The 11,509-nt window shown below is 40.3% G+C and overlaps 2 protein-coding genes across 3 annotated transcripts; one reads left to right on the top strand and one right to left on the bottom strand.

The window, feature by feature from the left end:
- Window positions 1-1,108: 1,108 nt before the first annotated feature.
- LOC307073026 (inosine-uridine preferring nucleoside hydrolase) lies at window positions 1,109-8,409 on the top strand. Of its 2 annotated transcripts, XM_079732685.1 has the most exons (7): window positions 1,109-1,256; window positions 1,758-1,825; window positions 1,903-2,090; window positions 4,452-4,631; window positions 4,775-4,886; window positions 4,973-5,109; window positions 5,498-8,409. In XM_079732685.1, exons 1-7 carry the CDS (start codon window positions 1,246-1,248, stop codon window positions 5,843-5,845), a joined length of 1,044 nt encoding a protein of 347 aa, XP_079588811.1. In that variant the 5' UTR covers window positions 1,109-1,245; the 3' UTR covers window positions 5,846-8,409. The 2 variants fall into 2 exon arrangements, with proteins under 2 accessions (XP_079588811.1, XP_079588812.1); XM_079732686.1 differs by lacking the exon at window positions 1,758-1,825.
- Window positions 8,410-10,403: 1,994 nt separating this feature from the next.
- coa5 (cytochrome C oxidase assembly factor 5) lies at window positions 10,404-11,380 on the bottom strand. Its single transcript, XM_079733414.1, has 3 exons — window positions 11,182-11,380; window positions 11,013-11,096; window positions 10,404-10,694 (listed from the first exon to the last, which is right to left on the bottom strand). Exons 1-3 carry the CDS (start codon window positions 11,281-11,283, stop codon window positions 10,653-10,655), a joined length of 228 nt encoding a protein of 75 aa, XP_079589540.1. The 5' UTR covers window positions 11,284-11,380; the 3' UTR covers window positions 10,404-10,652.
- Between the last annotated feature and the right edge of the window lie 129 nt (window positions 11,381-11,509).

The following is an 11,509-nucleotide window of genomic DNA, read 5'->3' as shown; positions in this document are numbered from 1 at the left end:
CACAGTTATGAATGGTTTCGTCATCGCATAATGGACAACACCATATAAGGTTTTAATGATTTTGTAGCTAAGTTAAAGACTACAAACATGGCCACTTTGCCATTTCCGTTTAAGCCAAGACAGACCAACGGTTGACCTGGGTAAATTGGATCATGTGGGCGTGGCTCATTTATCAGTCCGCCCACTCCCAATATAACTGTTTGTTTACCTGTGTTCGAGAGATGCTTCATGAACCACCTCCGGAACGCACGCTTATTTGCCTTGTGTCTCTGTTAGAATGAACCACGTGCTGAAAATATACCCCTCTCCGAGTCATACCTAGCCTGACAGGGCCATACCACAAAGGATCAAAATAGTCCTCTGTTCTGACTCTGCCGCTGCTCTGGAATTCTTAAGAGGGGGGAAATCGGCTCGACCTGATATTATTACTGACATTCTAACTGGGTTTTTTAGAATTTGCTTTAGATCTAATTTCCCCTTTTGCTGGGTTCCGGGACAGCCTGGGGTTGGGGGGAATGAGCGAGCAGGTGGATCAGAATGCAAAACAGAGTTTGAGTTGAGAGGTAGATGTTCATATATCCTGGAGGAGAGTGGAGCTGAGAGAAATAATTAAAGAGGGCTTAATGATGGAATGGCCGAGAGAGTGGGAAAAAGAAAGCAGGGGTAGACACTATTTCTCGTTACAATCTCAAGTTAAAAAACATGTACCTGCGCATATTTTTCAGTTAAACTGTAGATTAAGGCTGGGTCACTGTGGGCTAAATCACTTTATATTTATTGTAGGAAAACATGTGTCTGGTTTATGTGAATGTGGGAGTTCTGAGACAGTGAAACATGTTTTTCTGGAGTGTAGAAAATATAGGACAGAAAGACATACTTTTTTTCAGGCTTTTTCTGTTTTTTCTTTGTTTGGACACTGAGAACCATAAATTGATCTCCAAGACAATTTTGCAATTCCTGTGTCTTACGTACAGTCCACAATACAGGACTGTACGTAAAAATCGAGTTTAACATCGGACCTGTGGAGGGCAGTAATACGCTAAACAGCGTCTAAACTGCCGGAATCTTACAAGAAGAAGAAGAAAAAAAAGAAGGAGAACATATAATGGCGGCCGGAAACGATTGGATGGTCTATTCTGAAATAGTTGTACATCAGTGTCAATAACTGTTAGAATAGATACACGTAGTTATTACCTAAAAGTTAAGAACTAGAATAGGTTTAGAAGGTGGTTCAACTTGTGATACATGTTGTTGAAGTAAGTGAACCTCGACTCACTCATGCCATATATTTGATTGTAAAAATCTGTAACTGAATCTTTTTCATGTAACGGTGATTTCAGTTTCATTTTGGACATTTTATTTTTACCGTTCCATAAGCGGTATATCTCCCTCTCGGAGATACTGCGTATGTAACAACGTCCAAACGCAAATCAATGCAATGTTTTTTGCTGATTTAACGATGATTGAGAGACAAAACCAAGGTTGTTGAAAGATCCAGTCATTTTTAATTGGTTTGACGAATGAAGGTGACCTATCTTTGTTGTATGCATTCAATATTATGGGTCAAAACATTATCTCAACGGACTATGGACTACGGACTATCTTTTGATCAATAGCATACAGTCATGACTTCACAAATCGGTCGATTCCATTCATGTTTTCTTCCATAACTTATTGAAACAACCTTAGCTCTAACCTGGAGCAAAGTTTTGCAATACCATTAAACTTTTTAATTGCTTGGTCTCCATCTCATCCAGGTTTGAAATACCCTTTTTCCGGTTTGTTGCAAGACGTTTGCTACAAACGCCTCATTCGCTGTCAACAGGTCTGTTTGTTAATAATTGATTTAATCTTGTGCAATGTTCTGCTTATGGTAAACCAATATGTTGTGACTGTGTCCAGGATTCATCATGAAAAAGAAATTTCTGATCGACGTGGACTGCGGGGTGGATGATGCTCAAGCCATCATGCTATCGCTGGTGGCTCCCAACGTTAAAGTGCTGGGCATCACTTGTGTCCATGGAAACACCAACGTGGAAAATGTGTGTAAAAACACCCTGCGAGTCCTGAAAATCTGCCACAGACTGGAGGTATACTGTCTACTGCACCATCAACAACCCTGTCCTTTCAACTTCTGATGATTGGTCCACCAGGCACAACAGAAAATGTAATGTTTCAAGGTGCATTCAGGGAAGAAGGCCTAACTTAATTTGGGCTGAGTCAGCTGCTTGCTACATTGTGACAGATCATAAGGTTTTAAAAATGGGGACATAGACTCAAGTTTAACACAAAGATGGTTTGAAACACACAAGCATGTTGCTCTGAAAAATGTTCTCTTTTATTATTGTTTGGTTACCATCAACTTGCATTAATGTTTAATAGTGGTGCAACAGATCACGGATTACCCGTTATCCGTATGGATCAACCCTCACGGTTCGGGACGCAAGTGATCTGCGGATCGGCTGACTATGCAAAAATAAATAAAAACATTGTGCGTTCACGTGATCGGCGCACGTTTAAAGGACAATTCCGGTATTTAGCACATTGAGCCCCCTTTCTGGTTTGTCTAGGATGAAATATAGTGGCTGACACCGAAATGATGACTATTGGTCCTGTCTCAGGTATTTGGCTCATTTCTATTCAGCCCTACCTGCTTCAGAATGGCTGGCTTTGGGCATTCACTAACCTTTCCTTAAAACAACCCTAAAAGTTTGTTTTCAGAAATATGCAACTCACCGAGTGGTTAGTGGTGTTCGTTGAAGATCCTAATCAAGTATCGTAGCGAAATACAGTTTCTGTCGTCTTTTATTTGGCGTTTCGTAAATCCCATTGAAACGGAAACCGGACCCGGACCAGAAGCGGAAATAGGTAATGCAGAAATCCTGAATTTAAAGTTGTAAATCAAGGTATGCTGTGCTTCCTTTGGACACAGTTTTTATTTTATTTTATTTACCATCCATGTTAAAAAGAAGAAGGAATAATGCCTCAGATTGCACTTTATTTTGTTTAAATAATTTTTTATAACTTTTTATTTTAGGTGGACACAAGCAATTTTTTTAAATATTTACTATGCTTAAAGAAAGCAGGATTATTACCAAACTGTTCACTTTATTTAGTTTTTACACATTTGAAGATTTTATTTAAAGTCACATTTGTCTTGTTATCTTTTATGTTGTGGTTGATCTGAAAATGATCTGACCCGTGACTCAAAAGCCGTGACACGATCCGGGCCGTGAGTTTTGTGATCCGTTGCACCCCTACTGGCTATGGGCATTCACAAACCTGTCCTTAAAGGAGACATTTTATGGTGTTTTCACCACAATTAAGCATAGTATTTGAGTTTCAGAAATTATGTTTTTGAAGCTGTTTGCTGGAAATAGCTTTAAGGAAAAAAAGATCTTGGCTACCGCTATTCCCCTCTGTTTCAGTCCCTTCAGAATGCGCCGTTTCTGGTGTCTGTATCTTTAATGCAGAGCTGTCAGACTGAACCACAGCATGGAGGACAAGGGATTGTCCTCCATAATATAATATAAAAATAATAATATTATTATATATGGGTATTTATATAATATTGTATCTAATATCACGGCCAAAAGCTATGTGCGCCTCGGATGATATTATGAATCATAAAGACTGCGTCTGACGTCTCTGGTACTTCCAACAAGTAAAGACTCGTAGTGGGAGATATCTCGGCCATGGTTGAGAAGGGAGAATTGGGGGAAAGGAACTTTAGCCTTGACCTGCTGGACCTGCCAGCTTCGGTGTACTCCGGAGGTGCCGTACTGCCGCCGAAGCTTCAGCTGCAGTTCAGCTCCCGGAGTACATCACCGGAGGTGCCGGCCGGCACCTCCGGTGGCGGCCGCCGCCGAAGCTTCGGCGGCAGTCCTACCGGACCTGCCAGCTTCCGCGGCAGTTCAGCTCCTGGAGTATATCGCCGGAGGTGCCAGACTGCTGCCGAAGCTTTGGCGGCGGCCGGCACCTCCCGGCGGTGTACTCCAGAGGTGCCGTACTGCCGCCGAAGTGTCGGCGTCGGCCAGACGGCTTTGACGGCGGCAGTCTGGCACCTCCGGCGGTGTACTCCGGGAGCTGAACTGCTGCCGAAGCTGGCAGGTCCTGCGGAGGGAGCTCGACTGCCGCCGAAGCTTCGGCGGCTTTTTCGTTGTTGTTGATCTGAAAATCATCCGACCCGTGGCTCAAAAACCGTGACACGATCCAGACCGTGAGTTTTGGGATCCATTGCACCCCTAATGTTTAATCACTGTTTCAGCCCTAGACAACATTCATAATGTTGAGTCAAAACGACTAATGTAGGCTAAACCAGCTCCAACATTATTGTTGAGTTGGGTGTGGTAAATTAATTTGATGATGAATTGCTTTCAAGCCAGTCACTTTGGCCTTTTGTTCCTGGTGTTAATGTTGATTACTCCCTCTTTTGTTTTTTTTTGCCAAAGATTCCAGTATTCAAAGGGGCCGATAAGCCCATCCTTGGGAAGGGCATCGACGCGGGCCACTTCCATGGCCTGGACGGGCTGGGAGATGCACCGGACCCTGACGCTCCTGGTCTGGACCTGATTCAGAAGGAAGGAGCGGTGTCTGCAATGATCCGACTGGTTAACAAGTACCCAGGAGAGGTGTGTGTGTGTGGATTTACAACACACCCATGCTTACGAAGCATGGGTGTGTATGTGGATGGATAAGTGAACATGGTTATTTACAATGTCATGGTAAGCAGATGTTATGGTCAGCACTGTGACCAGTGTTTTTGGTGTCCCAGATTTCTCTGGTTGCCACAGCACCGCTCACCAACCTGGCTCTTGCTGTGAAGCTGGATCCATCCTTCCCAAGCAAACTTAAGGGCCTCTTCATCATGGGGGGCAACACAGAATGTGAGCAGACGTCCCTCTCTCCCTCTCATGTCCATCTCAATTTGTCCCTCGCTGGGTTTTTCATGCATATTCTCCCTGGCTTTCAGCTCGAGGAAACACTACTGTGTGTGCAGAGTTTAACTTTGTAGCTGATCCAGAAGCTGCCTTCATTGTGCTGAACGAGTACCTGTGTCCAACTACCATTGCCTGCTGGGAGTTCACCTGCCACAGCAAACTGAGCTGGGTAACACTTCCCTGCAACACACACACACACACACACACACACACACACACACACACACACACACACACACACACACACACACACACACACACACACACACACACACACACACACACACACACAGCAACCTCTCTCAGGTGCCTATCAATACTTTACTTTATTAAACTGCACTGAAATTCTCATGCCCAATATGCATACTTAGTGAAAAAGAGAGTAACATGGAGAACAAAGAAATGGATAGTTGGTTTACGATTGGCTAGTGTTAACTGTATTGTAATCCCTCTTTTCCATTTGGAGTTTAAATCAACTTCCAGTCGCAATAATGGAGAAGGGTCGCAGATATAATCTTCTTTGGTGTGTTTACGTTGTCTCCTTCACTGTGCCACAGGAATTTTGCGACACTTGGCTGTCCCAAGACTCTGAGAAGGCCCGCTTCATGAAGCAGATCTTTGCTTACAGCATGAAAGCGTCAGAGAGCGAGCGCCTGAAGAAGGAGTTTGTGGACGGTACCGGCCTGGTCTCGTGCGACTCCTACGCAATGGCCGCTGCCATCGACGACAACATCATCTTGGAGAGCGACTTCTACCCCGTGACTGTGGAGCTAACGGGCACACACACCAGGGGAATGTTGGTGATGGACACCATAGGCATGCTGAAGAAAACCCACAAGATCCAGGTGATGAAGAAGATAAACCTGGACAGGTTCATGGAGTTGATGATGCAGTCATTGAAATAAGTCTTTCAGCTTTTTATGTTGTACCTCCTTTTGTCCTGACCGGACGGTGCCTAATGGAAGTTTAACTGAAGACTTGTTAATCAGGGGGTAATTCACTGGAAGTTGTGTTTTACTTTCTGTGCAAACATCTGGTAAACATTTAAATATTTGAAATAGTGCCGTCAAAATGTAAACGTTACTCTTTGCATTCATTTCAAAATAATTTATGTAATGTAAATGTAATGTATTTTTTTTTGACATGACGATAATAACATTAACAATAGTTATATTAACTAGAAAATTGACTCCCATGTTAAAAAAAAGATAATATTTAAAAAGTAGAATATCTCAAAAAGTATCAAATAATTAAGAAAATATGAAAAGAAGCGCGCGATTCCAAGCTATTCTGAACATTCTAAAATTTGAATGGACTCTCTAGGTGAAAAATTGAGGAAGGAGATAGGTCCCAAAGTTTGTAGAGAATAATAAAGAAAGAAAGAATAAAACTTAAAAAAAAGAACAATAGTTGAGCGCTGCATGCAGCACTCACCTAATAATGACCGTAATAACAATGATAATGTTGGCTAGACGTTGCCACAATGCAATAAATCAATGTACAATCAGGATCAAAAGACTAAAAAAATTTATAAAGATGAGGTAAAAGAAAGGTTATACTGAATTAAAGGCAATAGAGTAGAGATGAGTTAAGATTTGAATAAAAAATAGCTACAGAGGGGGACAATTTAATATGCAGTGGCAAGCTATTCCATAGTTTAGGGGCAACAGCAGCAAATGCCCTCTCTTACATTTGTGTTTAGTTATGGGAACAACCAGTAAGTGCAGGTCAGAGGATCTGAGACTTCTTATAGGAGTGTATTTGACTAGTAAGTCAGATAACAATTTTCTCTACCTGTGGCAGCCGAATTTAATTACCACAGAACAAATGAGTCTTTGAAATTGTTTATTGATTATTGTTTAAAAGGATCCCCATTAGTTGTCACCAAGATGGGACGAGCTAGTCTTCCTGGGGTCCACACATACAGACACAAAACATAAACACAATACACATCACAATTCAGGTAACAATGATAATCTAAAAGGAGTAAATCATTATAAACATCAGCAAAAAATTATTCAGATAAAGTTATTACGTTCATAGGTATTACAATCATTATTGCATTCATACAGTAGGTATGTCCATTCTCTACTCACAAATTTAAATAGGGCATTCTCAAATGGTACTTGAAAGAGGCTGCTATTCAATTTACGTATATTCAGTGGGCAATGATTCCAATGATTGATGGCATGATAAATAACTGTTCTCTTTAAAGCATTTGATTTTGGACTTGGTAATATCATCTTGCCATCAACGGCTGACCTAGTAACATGAGAATGAACCTGATTACATCTAACAATTTGGTTACATAAAACTGGTTGAGACGAGAAGACAGTGTTCCTGAAAAATGTTGCATTGAAAACCAGCCTGATTAAGCCACCTGTGACCTGTCCCACAATATGTGTAGGGACATAAGAAAGACATTTCCTCACCATGGAGATAGCGCAACCCATCTTCTTCACTATGGTTTCAATGTGTTCTGCCCATGACAGCTGACTACCAATTATTGTGCCCAGTAATTCTACTTTATCTACCTGGTCTATAGGTTCCCCATACAAGTTTAAACTCGTGTTGGGTGTAGATGACAGTTTATGTCTTGATCCCAAGACAATTGATTTGGTTTTTGAGATGTTCAGTACCAACTTATTTCGTAATAAACTCTTAGTGTCCTTCTTGTGAGATAACTCTTCATAAATAGGATGGCGGTTGAACTAAATCCATAACATTCTAGTTTACTGATGAGCAGATCGCAATCTATGACATTGAATGCCGCACTGAACTCAAGTAATACTGCACCAGTCATTATTTTGTTATCCATTTCCGAGCCAGTCATCTGTCATTACTGTAAGGTCAGAACAAGTTGAATGGTTATGTCTGTAAGTGTAGCACTTCAGGGTGCAGGACCACACTCCTGTTTTCTTGGGTAACTGAGGAGTGTGGTAAGACAAATTAACTTTCCAAAAGTGGCTGCAACATGCAGTGGAGCTTCAACTGAAGTGATTTAACAAAAGGACTGATTAGATACTATGTTCGAAATTGAAGTGTATTGATCCCAGATAATGCTGGTGTAGTTTTCTTTTTTTTCCTCTACTTGATGTACTAAGTTGTATTTTATTTTTTTTACATTTATTTTGTTTGTTGGGTATTACAATTGCAACTTAAAGGTATTTGGTGTTTAAAGTAAATAAAACATAGTACTAAAATCTCAAATTTGCACCACTTAGATACAATTAAAGTTTAAATTGAGTCAACTAAAAAGATAATAATTCAAATAGCAACTTAAAGGTGCAAAGTTGGAAATATTTCATTGACCTAAATAGGTGTAAATCAACCCAAAGTGAAACAAAAGAGGAGAAATACTTTTCTTTTTTTACATATTTGATTTATTCTATTTTTTATGGTTTATATGCCGAATGATGTATGGATTCACCATTTTTTGGCTACATAAATGAACCACAGTTCAAATTTACCTCTCAGTCTTGGTGTGTCATTACTAACTTACAGTCACATACTGCTCCTTAGAACCTAGAATCTAGCCCTAGTTACTTGTAATGATTTACAGTGCTACATAAGCATGTTGAAAACAGTGGTCAAACCGTTACAGTCAAAGTATTCCTGTATATGTGAGTAGACATTCTCCCATCAGTTTACTGAGAAGAATAGCGATAGGTCTACTGTTCTTCCCATTGAGTGCTAGTCTGCCATCTTTAGGTAAGGGAATAATTGTACCCTCTTTCAAGATAGTTGGATTAACCCCTTTCATTAAGCATGCATTTAATATATGACATATCGGACCGTAAACATAGTCAGCTGCCAGGCCAAGTACTTTACTGTCCAGCATGTCAGTACCCACTGAGCTGTGTGTGTGTGTGTTTGTGTGTGTGTGCGCGCGTGCACGTGCGCCTGGCACTTCAGTGTAGAAATAGGTCTAATATTTTACGTATGCATAAATGCCTATCTTGGCTCATGGTAGAACAAAGACTGCTAGCTAGTCTCACTTTATTTTTTAGGATCATTTGTGTTAGCAACAAACCTAATTGTTTTTACAAATTAATTCATTACACCAGTAATAGAAATAACTTCTCTACCAGGCAGGTGGTAATGGAACGTTTTACAGTGCCCATGCCTACATCTAATGCAATGAAAAAAACAGTTATGTACAGAGCTATGTCAATATGAAACGCTTTACCTCACACAATCATAGACATTAAGGTTAGAATACACTTAAAAAACAGCTCAAAATCCATTTTAATAATTCACAAAAGTTTATTTAGACTTGTCAATATAAATGCCTTCATTGTGTGCAGATTATGTGATGTTATTGGAGTGGTGCAATGAAACATCATACTTGTTCCTTCACCATTTTACCAATGTATGATTTCGTTATTTTCCCTCTCTATGATGTACATTGTTTTTCTTTTTTCTGTTCTCTTTTCTTCTTTATCCTGTTTTCATGTATTGTTGATTAAACATAAGATCACCCCCCCCCCCCCCCCCCCGTTATTAAATGTGCTTCATAAATACATTTTATTTTATTTGCATTTTACAGACCGATACAATGGATAGGGCATTTAGTAAGGTCCACCACCATTGCTTCTCTCCCCATAAAAAGCTAGTCAGTTTAATGTCGTTGCGTTAACCCCGACGTTAACGCTGAATTTCATACATTGAATTTTGCAGCTGACTTGGGCATGTTGAATTTAAGTTACATTTTTTAACGTTGATTATTTGATTTTTAATTTTTTAACATTGAAAAATATAGCTGAAAAGGATTTGACAAAAAATCCAAATACGTTATTTCAATGCGTGAATATTTAGTGCTTAGAATTCAATGGCTTTTTATTTTCAAAATCCGATGGCAGATTTACTTCCATATTAATTAATGAAAAAAATAATTATTGAAAGCAATAGTTTGAATACAATGGACCACTAATTGCACATTGCCATTGTACTTGTTTGACTGAAGCCTACCTTTACTATAGTGCAGGGGACTCAACTTACCTGGGGGCCGCCGGAGGTAGAGTCTGGGTCAGGCTGGGCCGCATCAATTATTCCACAGAAAAAAGGAGCACAACTGACCCAATCTAAGATAATGATCGGGCTATCATTAGATCACGTTTGCTATGTAGTTGGTTGGTGGTAACCGGGACATTTTAGCGTCCTTTGGCTTTTGTCGGGACTCAGGACACGCAACTCAAAATTGGGACTGTCTGGTCACCCTATCACATGTGATAAAAAAGTGTGGCAAGCCACTTAGCAAAAATGTGTGTTTGACAACAACGCGCAGACCGCACTAACACTAAACTTTGATGTCAAGTAGGGGGCCACAAAATATCATCCCGCAGGTCTCAATTGGCCCCCGGGCCGCGAGTTTGAGACCCCTGCTATAATGGATCATGTATGACAGCAGCCCAATCGAATGTGTAACAAATGTCAAATGTTCAAATTTATTTTCCATACCACACATATAATTATAATAAAATAAAACATTAGCATCAGGTGTACATTGATTTCTGTAGCATTATTCTTGAATGGTACGCCGTTGTCATCTTTTTATTAGGTTATGACGTGTAGTTATTCCGGTCGACCACGTCCCAGCCGAGGCCTGGTTCCATGTTGAACTTGGCATCCCTATTTACAAGTGTCATCCAATATTCACCCAGTTGTGTGACAGTATCGCTACTGAAGAAAAACAGTCCTTAGAGCGATGAGTCAATATCCCTTTCTTCCACGGAATCGCGACCTTGGGTCTAGCTGATGATGACAAGAGGCATTTGTTGTTAGTTCTCAAATAAATGCATCGAACAAGTAGAAAATATATAAAAGGCCTTTGGCTCTGCTCATTAATTAATCTCCCTTTAATAATAAAGGGAGTTCAGATCCTGTATTGTTATCATTCTATTATATATATTTTTCCCATTACAGCACTCTACAGTCACAGGGAACTCAAAACACTCAAAACACAAAAATTGAACTCAGTATTTTGAGATTGTGTCGCATAGTGCCAGGAAGTAATCCTTTACATGACATGTCATTGCTCTGCTTTGCTCACCTAATATAAGAGATACTTACCATTGACCTCTTGCACTCAAAGAAGGAAGTCTGCAAGGCTTTGCAATGGCCTTCTTTCAAGCATTCGCTTGGCAATTTCCCTTCCTGCAAAATGGTAAATGGTAATTAAGATTTGCGCCTGAATTAACTTCCTCACATATGTGAATAAATGTCAAAGACATCCACATACCTTTACGACACAGTCGTGTTGAAGGAGACATGCCTTAAAGTCTTCTCTTACACCAGCACACGCCCTAAGGTCCTCTTCTTTATCCTCATAGTACTGCGGCATGTTGTTTATTCCTCATAGAGGCTTATCAATGGTAATCTTTCCAGGCGTATTATGTTGTCTATCAGTTGGCAGGAATTGGCGTCACATACGTAACGCACTCATGGATTCCGCCAGTTCATTTTCTTCCTCGTTCATTTCAAGTGTGCTGAGACCACAACAAATTGCAACAGCGCCAACTATTGGCCTTTATTGCGATCGTTTAGCCATATATTTTGACCTGATGATA

This window comes from Pollachius pollachius (assembly GCF_949987615.1).
Source record: "Pollachius pollachius genome assembly, chromosome: 3".
NCBI lineage: Eukaryota > Metazoa > Chordata > Actinopteri > Gadiformes > Gadidae > Pollachius > Pollachius pollachius.
This window is presented reverse-complemented; position numbering and strand designations above follow the sequence as displayed.

Bases quoted from the DNA above. Each gene is read 5' to 3' on its own strand.
- LOC307073026 (XM_079732685.1), top strand. The intron at 4,632-4,774 runs GTGTGTGTGTGT...TTGGTGTCCCAG, and splicing joins TTAACAAGTACCCAGGAGAG to ATTTCTCTGGTTGCCACAGC. The intron at 5,110-5,497 runs GTAACACTTCCC...ACTGTGCCACAG, and splicing joins GCCACAGCAAACTGAGCTGG to GAATTTTGCGACACTTGGCT.
- coa5 (XM_079733414.1), bottom strand. From the start codon at position 11,283: ATGCCGCAGTACTATGAGGATAAAGAAGAGGACCTTAGGGCGTGTGCT. The intron at 11,097-11,181 runs GTATGTGGATGT...ACCATTTTGCAG, and splicing joins AACACGACTGTGTCGTAAAG to GAAGGGAAATTGCCAAGCGA. The intron at 10,695-11,012 runs GTAAGTATCTCT...TGTCATCATCAG, and splicing joins TTGAGTGCAAGAGGTCAATG to CTAGACCCAAGGTCGCGATT.